Raw genomic sequence first — 7,704 nt, 5'->3', positions numbered from 1 at the left:
CACCTTTAAGACCAAGTTTTATTCAGGTACAAGCTCTCCCTCCTCTGCAAGGACAGATCTGCATGCCCCCCCCCCCAATAGCTAGCAATCCAAAACAGTCCAGTGGAGCCTGAGCAGTGGGTGTTGCCTTCTGACACACTTCCAGTGATGTCAGGGGGTGTGGCATATGCAAATGAGTTATGCTAATGAGTTGTGCTAATGAGCTCCTGCACCTCTTTTTCTACGAAATGACCCCTGAGCCTACTTAACGTGGAGCAAGATTTGAGTCTAGTAACACCTTAAAGACCAACAAGATTTGCAGGGTATAAGCTTTCGAGCGTCCACGCTCCCTTTCATCAGAGCTCTGACTATCGAATGCTCCTACCCTGCAAATTTCGTTGGTCTCTTAAGAGGCTACTGGACCTGAAACATGCTCTTCTAATGCAAACATCGCCATCCTTGCTCGTCTAAGGCAGACCAACTCGGCCACTCAATGACTGCAGCTCATCTGCCAAAGGTAGTCTTTTGTGCGTGGAACCACGGCGTCTGACATTGGGTTGGCCAGCTGTTGCTAACACTGGAGGAGGCTAACGGAGAGAAAAGAATTTTTGCTTGCCGCACTGTTTGTTTGGGAAGCTGGCCCTTAGCAGCTCTCTGGGAGGCTTCCTGGCATCCGTTGCCGGTAGAAAGAGAGACAGGTCAGAATTCTTAAGCAAAAAAAAAAAGCCATGTTTCAACTGTGCCTTCCTTCTCTTTTAGGGCACCAATGGATCACAGATTTGGGATACAGCATTTGCGGTCCAAGCCTTCTTGGAGGTACTTTTCACAAGTTCTTCTTCCCCGTGCTGTGCCATAAGTATAGCACAAGCTTGCCAAACCACGGTTTCTTAACTTCACTTTGGTGGGAGAACTGCTTGCAGGGCTTTATTGGTCCTTTTAAGGGAGCTAAGATTTGTAGGTATGAAGATCAGGAAGGAGGCTCGAGCACGGACAGAATCGTTGGGATATTCCCGGTTAGCAGGCCAAAGAAGAGGCGAGTAAGTGTTGAGTGACTCCTGTGGACAAAAAAGGTCTCTAATATCAGTTAAAAATGCATGTGATTGATCCGCGAGGGCATCAGAACTATGGAGTGAAGCTAGGGAAGAACACACACTGTTGGCATCACAAAGGCAGCGATGCAGGCAGTAATTTCATGTTGGGGTAGTCTGGTTCGTGGGCATCACAAGTAGTGCAAAGTAAGAACCTCCTGAGGTCAAGTCATCTACTATCTTTAGTGCGACGTAGCTTGTTACATTTTTATCCTGCTCTTCCTCCGAGGATTCATTTTATTTAATTGCTGTGTGTATAATCCCACCTTTCTCCCCATTGGGGACTAGGATTGCCAGGTCCCCTCGTCACTCTGGCGAGGGGATTTGGGGCCCGTTCCAGGACGTCCCTGACATGACGTCACCCGGAAGTGACATCATCACGCCGGGAGGCTCTGGTTTAACTCTATGGTTTTGCCCTTAAACCAGAACGGCCCCAGCATGATGACGTCACTTCCGGGTGACGTCATCACGTCGGGGAAATCACGTGGGGATGTGGTTGTTTGGAGGTGGGGTTTCACCTGCCGGCCAGAAGCCCTGAAAACCGGGGGAACCCCCACCCCGACCTTGAGACTGGCAAGCCTACTGAAGACCCAAGGCAGTTTACATCCTTCTCCTTCTCCTCCCTTTTATCCTCACAACAATAATCCTGTGAGGTAAATTAGGCTGGTTGTTTGTAACTGGCCTAAGGCCACTTAGCAGGTTTCCATGGCAGCAGGCGCTAGTCTGACATTCTGACCTTCACACCACGGCTGGCATCCCATGCAACTCCACCCTCCTCCATCTCCAGAACTTTGCAAGGGGGGCTAGGCAGAGAGCGGGTGGTGACTGGCCCAAGGTCACGCAACGCATTTCTTTGGCAGGTGGAAGCTGAGCCAGCGTGGTGTGGTGGTGGAGAGTGTCGGATCTGGGAGATCTGGGTTTGACTCATGCCATGGAAGTCTGCTGGGTGACCTTGGGCCAGTCACACTCTGCCAGCCTAACCTACCTCACAAGGTCATTGTGAGGGTAAAATGGAGGAATGATGTAAACCGCTCTGGGTCCCCATTGGGGCAGAAGGCGGGGTACAAATAAATAAATTCAGCAGCCTGGTCTAACTAATGCACCACACACTGGCTCTCTGTTTATCCAGTATGGTTAATGAAATCTACTTATAACTAAGCTTAGTAGTATCCGGGGCTATTTTTAGGCAGGAACGCACAGGAACGGAGTTCCAGCTGGCTTCAGAGTTGGCCACGCCTACTACAGCCAAAACCTCTGTGTCATACAGAGGGAAGGCCTGGAGAGTGATCCCCCCCAGCGACTCCGAGGCAGGGGGGCCAGGGGGGCCCTGGAAGGATCAGGGAGGCATTTAAATGCCTCCCCGTGCCAGAAGCAAAAGGTGGGTGTGGCTGGATAACCACACTTCTGGTAACATGGGGGAGTGGCCTAATATGCCAATGAGCTGTGCTGTCAGGGGTGTGGCCTAATATGCTAATGAGTTTCTGCTGTTGGGTGTGGCCTATTATGCTAATGAGTTCCTGCTGGGCTTTTTCTACAAAAAAAAGCCCTGGTAGTATCTGTTTCACAGATTCCTCTGGATCCTAAGTGATGATGTGTTGACTTACCCCAAAATTCTCAAGAGTTTGAAAATAGTATATTTTTCCTTTGTAAAGGCTGGGGCTCACAAGAAGCCTGAATTTGCCTCCTGTCTGCAACATGCGCACACCTTCTTCAGAATCACTCAGGTAAGAGCCAAAGGACCGATTATATGCAGAATCGTGAACGAACTTATCATCATCCAGTTCTGATATTATCTTACCCTTCTATTTAAAGAAGGGTGGAAACTCGCAATTTGGAATGTCCTGCGTAGTAGTTCCTGTGGACTAGGCAGGCAGACCCATCTGTGATCTCACCTACCATAATCATTCTCTGCAGGGCCGACTTATCCATTAGGCATTGTAGGCACAGTGCATAGGGCCCACGATACTTTTAGGGGCCCACAAAAACGTTTTAATTTTTTTCTCGTATCGGCCCTGGCCCCTGCCTGGTAGAACAAGCTCCCACTTGATATCAGGGCCCCGTGGGATCTGTTACAATCCTGCAGGGCCTGTAAGATGGAGCTGTTCTGCTGGGCTCTTGGTTGAGGCAGCGGGCATCCAAATCTATCTTGGCCTCCCCTGCTGACAGCACTGACCTTCGGTCGGTCATGGCTCTCTCAGAGCTGTTCTCTCAAGAGACGTTTCTGTCAGAGCTCTCTCAGCCCCGCCTCCCTCACAGGGTGTCTGTTGTGGGGAGGGGAAGGGAAAGGCGATTGTAAGCCGCTCTGAGACTTCTTCGGGTAGTGAAGGGCGGGGTATAAATCCAATCTCCTCCTCCTCCTCCTCCTCTGTCTTCTTCTTCGTCTTCTTCTTCGTCTTCTTCGTCTTTGTCTTCTTCGTCTTCGTCTTCTTCGTCTTCTTCTTCATCTTCTTCTTCGTCTTCTTCGTCTTCTTCTTCGTCTTCTTCGTCTTCTTCTTCGTCTTCTTCGTCTTCTTCTTCGTCTTCTTCGTCTTCTTCTTCGTCTTCTTCGTCTTCTTCTTCGTCTTCTTCGTCTTCTTCTTCGTCTTCTTCGTCTTCTTCTTCTTCTTCTTCGTCTTCTTCTTCGTCTTCTTCGTCTTCTTCTCAAACTATCCAGTTGCACCGCTCTGGAACACTTCCATCCGAGCTTTGTTTATCAAGGCGAGCTCACTCTTGTTTGTCGCATGGTTGATTGTTATTTTAGTCACGATCCATATGCGACTTTGTAACCCGCCCTGAGCCCGCTCATGGGGAGGGCGGGATAGAAATTGAATTAATAAATAATAAATAATCAGGAAAGAATGAAATTTTAGGGCCCACGGAAATCTATTAAATTTTGCCTCAAACAAAAAAAATGTTTCAGTATTTAAAGTTATGTCAAACATAATTTTTCATATTAATATTATTATGATGGGAGGGGCCTATGGAGGCAGAAGTGCCGCGGTCCCATGGAAGCCATAATGCGGCCCGGATTCTCTGTGTAAGGACACAAGAAGAGCCCTGCTGGATCAGACCAGTGGCCCATCTAGTCCAGCATCCCGTCTCACACAGCAGCCAGCCAGTTCCTCTGGAGGTCCAGCAACAGAGCATAGAGACCGAGGCCTTCCCCTGATGTTGCCTCCTGGCTCTGGGATTCAGAGACTTAGTGCCTCTGAACGTGGAGGGTTCCCCTTAGTCACCACGGCCAGTAGCCACTGATAGGCTTATCCCTGGTGCTGGTCACATGCAGGGATGCATAGGTCATAAACTCTTGCCTGCAGGGCAGAGTGCGATGTTGTGCCACCTGCTTATCCCATCAGAGTAAATTGATTGGAGGAGTTTGCCATCACCACAATGCTGCGGCATCCCTGGTCTCTTCTCCCTGGCCTGCGACTCCCAGTCTGAACGAAGACTCTGTGCTCCTGATGTATCGATCTTCTGGCTAAAACCTGAAAGAGCAACAAGAGGCATGCCGGCATTGCAGGCTGTTTACCTAAGAGCGTGGGGACTGTCGCTTTCCCAGGGTCGTTCCTACCGTACTTCTCTCAAGTTGTGGGATCGCTTCTCTCTGCCATTGGTGAATGTGGTTTTGTGTCTCTTCCAGATTCCAGAAAACCCACCTGATTATAAGAAGTACTACCGCCAAATGAACAAGGTATGCTCTTGCAACGAGGCGTTCTGTAGATGAATGGAAGCCTTTGAAGGGTTGGATGAACGGGGTATCAGAAAGGAATGTCCCCCCCCCATTAGGGTAAATGCTAGAAGCATAGAACTGGGAAGCAATTTTTATTCCCAGCCTTCTTCTGTTTTAATCACTCAACTCTCTGGCATCTGACTCTCCTCCAGGGCGGATTCCCCTTCAGCACCCGTGACTGTGGCTGGATCGTGGCCGACTGTACGGCGGAAGGGCTGAAGTCTGTGATGCTGCTTCAGAAGAAATGCCTGTCCCTAAAGGAGCACATCCCACCGGAGCGCCTCTTTGACGCCGTCAACGTGGTAAGTACGAGGAAGCGGGGGGAGCGTCTTTCTTGTTCTGCGGCAGAGTCCATTCCGCTCTCAAGCGCTGAGTTCTCCTTGGTCCTTCTTGGCTGGTTAGTGGTCCTAGTCCCAGTCTGCATCTAGCATTCGCTCCGCTGTTTTACCCGAACCCACACTGGAGCAGAAAAAGATGTGGCTCAAAACCACATTCAGATACCCTGGGCCAATGCCGTACTGACTGCAGAGTCACCCCTGAACGGCCCTAAAGCGGCCATAAATCTATGCAGACGGCTACCGTAAAACCGAGAGATCAAAGAAAGCGAAACCGGCATGCAGTCTGGACCATTGTTCCCTCTAAGCTGAGTTAGTGTGAGCTAGCTCACAGTTTTTTAGCCATCAGCTCACAGATTTTCGTTTTAGGTCAGGAGAGATGACTGCAGAGCAAACTAATTTATGTAGTATCTTCTACCCGAAGGCAGCAGTTCAAACAGGGAGTGTTCAGGGTGTGACAAATCCTGCAAAATGTTCTTTGCTTTTTTCAAGCATCGAGAACTATCAACATCGAGAACTATCAACAATCACTCAAAGGGAATGCAGCATGTAATGTAGAGGGGAATTTCCGTTCAAAAATGCGTTTGGTAGAACAGCGGAGCGAGTGCTAGACGCAGAATGGGCCCTAGACTGCGGAAGGACACTCCTGGGTGAGATCCAGAGCCAACTCTGTTGGTTTGGTAGCCCATGATTTTTTTTTTTACTGTAGCTTAGTGGGCTTCTCCCAGGTGATGCTGGAACTCTGTCCCATGGCTCTTTAGTGGGGAGCAGGATTTGAGAGATGGCTTTCTCTCTCTCACTTACCCACCCACCAGAAATTTTCCTGTGTCCTTCCAGAGGCTTGCATCTTAGCAGTTTAGCCTAGGAAACTTCTGCTGCATCCAGAGCAGGGACACAGGCAACCAGTGTTTTCTCCTCAGCTATGCGCGTGAGCGGACGTTCCTTAACACAGGAAGCCCCGCTCAGCAACAATCTGGAGCCGCTCAGGGTCTTTTTAAGATTTTAAGATTACAAAAGAACCATGAGTCACACAGTATATATAGGAAAAAAGAAGAAAAGAACTGTGCGTGAGAATATTGACCATCGTGAAGGTATAGCCTCACTGAAAACAACATTAATGATTGAATTCGTAAAGAGTGCCTTTCAGTGACATTCTGCAAAATACCAGTTCTGACTCAGTAAAGCCATGTAGGCGAAATGATGTATACATCTGAAGCCGGCGATCCCGTGGTTCTTTTCTGGAGCCGCTTGGAGAGAAATTTTTTGAAGTTCCTTTTGGGAGCCGCTTAAGTGGACTTTCCTTGTAAACCCGTTTTCCTCCCTTACTTTGTGAGCCTACTGTCCATTGGAAATTCAGGAGACGCCATGGAATTATTTATGCCCGTGTTATGAACATTTTTTTGCTGAATGAATTTTGCATGGTATGAATTGTCTGTTTATCAGATGGAAATTGTACAACTGGTTCACTCGATTATAAGTGCAGGGCTATTTTTGGGCAGGAACACACAGGAACGGAGTTCCGGCTGGCTTCTGAGTTGACCATGCCCAGCAGGACCTCATTAGCATAATAGGCCACACCTAACAGCAGAAACTCATTAGGATTGGCTACATTAGGAGTGTGTGGCCTAACATGCAAAAAAGTTTCTGCTGCAAAAAAAGCCCAGGGTTTTCACAACAAACAAAGTAAACAGAATGAGAAGCAAAAGGTGGGTGTGGCCTAATATGCTAATGAGTTGTGATGTAATGGGGTGTGGCTAACATGCTAATGAATTTCTGGTGTTGGGTGTGGCCTATTATGCTAATGAGTTCCTGCTGGGCTTTTTCTACAAAAAAAGCCCTGTATAAGCGAATATTTCTTGTTTTTCACAGGAATAGGGTTAGCTTTATTATCGCTAACACCACACAGTTCTTCTTCTTTCCATTTTAAGCTCACAGCAGTTATATCTTGCTCAGGATGTGAACTGCTCTGCTCAGTGGGGTGGGTGGGATTAGAGGGAAGATTGGACACAACAGAAGTATCCTGGGTGGCCTTTAGAATGCCTCCTTTGCCTATGTTGGGAGGGAAGAGGAGCAGGTTATGGGTGGCAAGGCTGTGCGTCCCAGGGCGGTATGCCCTTGCAGGCTGTAGGTTGTACCCTCTAGGTCAGTGGTGGCGAACCTATGGCACGGGTGCCAGAGGTGGCACTCAGAGCCCTCTCTGTGGGCACATGTGCCATCGCCCCAGCCAGGCCCAGACCATCATTAAAGTGTCGCATTCTCTGCCAAAAGTTAATGTATGAGTTGTTTTTTCTAAAGTAAAACCTCAGCATTCAGGTTAAATTGCCGTGTCAGCACTTTGCGATAAATAAGTGGGTTTTGGGTCGCAGTTTGGGCACTCAGTCTCTAAAAGGTTCGCCATCACTGCTCTAGGTCTACAGCTGTGTTCCTTGCACAAAGGAGACAACATGGGTGGGAGTTGTGTATGAGCAGAAACAGCCTGTGTTGCATAAGGTTTTTGTATCCCTCCTTACCCTTTCAGTTGCTGAACATGCGAAATGCTGACGGTGGCTTTGCTACTTATGAAACGAAGCGCGGGGGCTGGCTGTTGGAACTG

General features: G+C 48.7%; 1 protein-coding gene across 1 annotated transcript in view; it reads left to right on the top strand.

Moving 5' to 3' along the window:
- LSS (lanosterol synthase (2,3-oxidosqualene-lanosterol cyclase)) overlaps window positions 1-7,704 on the top strand; it is a 40,549-nt gene that overhangs the window by 17,057 nt on the left and 15,788 nt on the right. Inside the window, exons 11-15 of the mRNA XM_015425388.1 lie at window positions 739-795; window positions 2,720-2,791; window positions 4,687-4,737; window positions 4,929-5,078; window positions 7,630-7,703. Of these exons, the coding sequence (XP_015280874.1) occupies window positions 739-795; window positions 2,720-2,791; window positions 4,687-4,737; window positions 4,929-5,078; window positions 7,630-7,703 (404 nt within the window). The remainder of the gene's footprint in view (window positions 1-738; window positions 796-2,719; window positions 2,792-4,686; window positions 4,738-4,928; window positions 5,079-7,629; window position 7,704) is intronic.

The sequence above is a fragment of the Gekko japonicus genome, unplaced genomic scaffold (genome assembly GCF_001447785.1).
Source record: "Gekko japonicus isolate JY-2015 unplaced genomic scaffold, Gekko_japonicus_V1.1 scaffold4455, whole genome shotgun sequence".
In the NCBI taxonomy this organism is placed as follows: Eukaryota; Metazoa; Chordata; class Lepidosauria; order Squamata; family Gekkonidae; genus Gekko; species Gekko japonicus.
The sequence above is the reverse complement of the archived record's forward strand: the minus strand, read 5'-3'. Positions and strand labels throughout refer to the sequence as shown.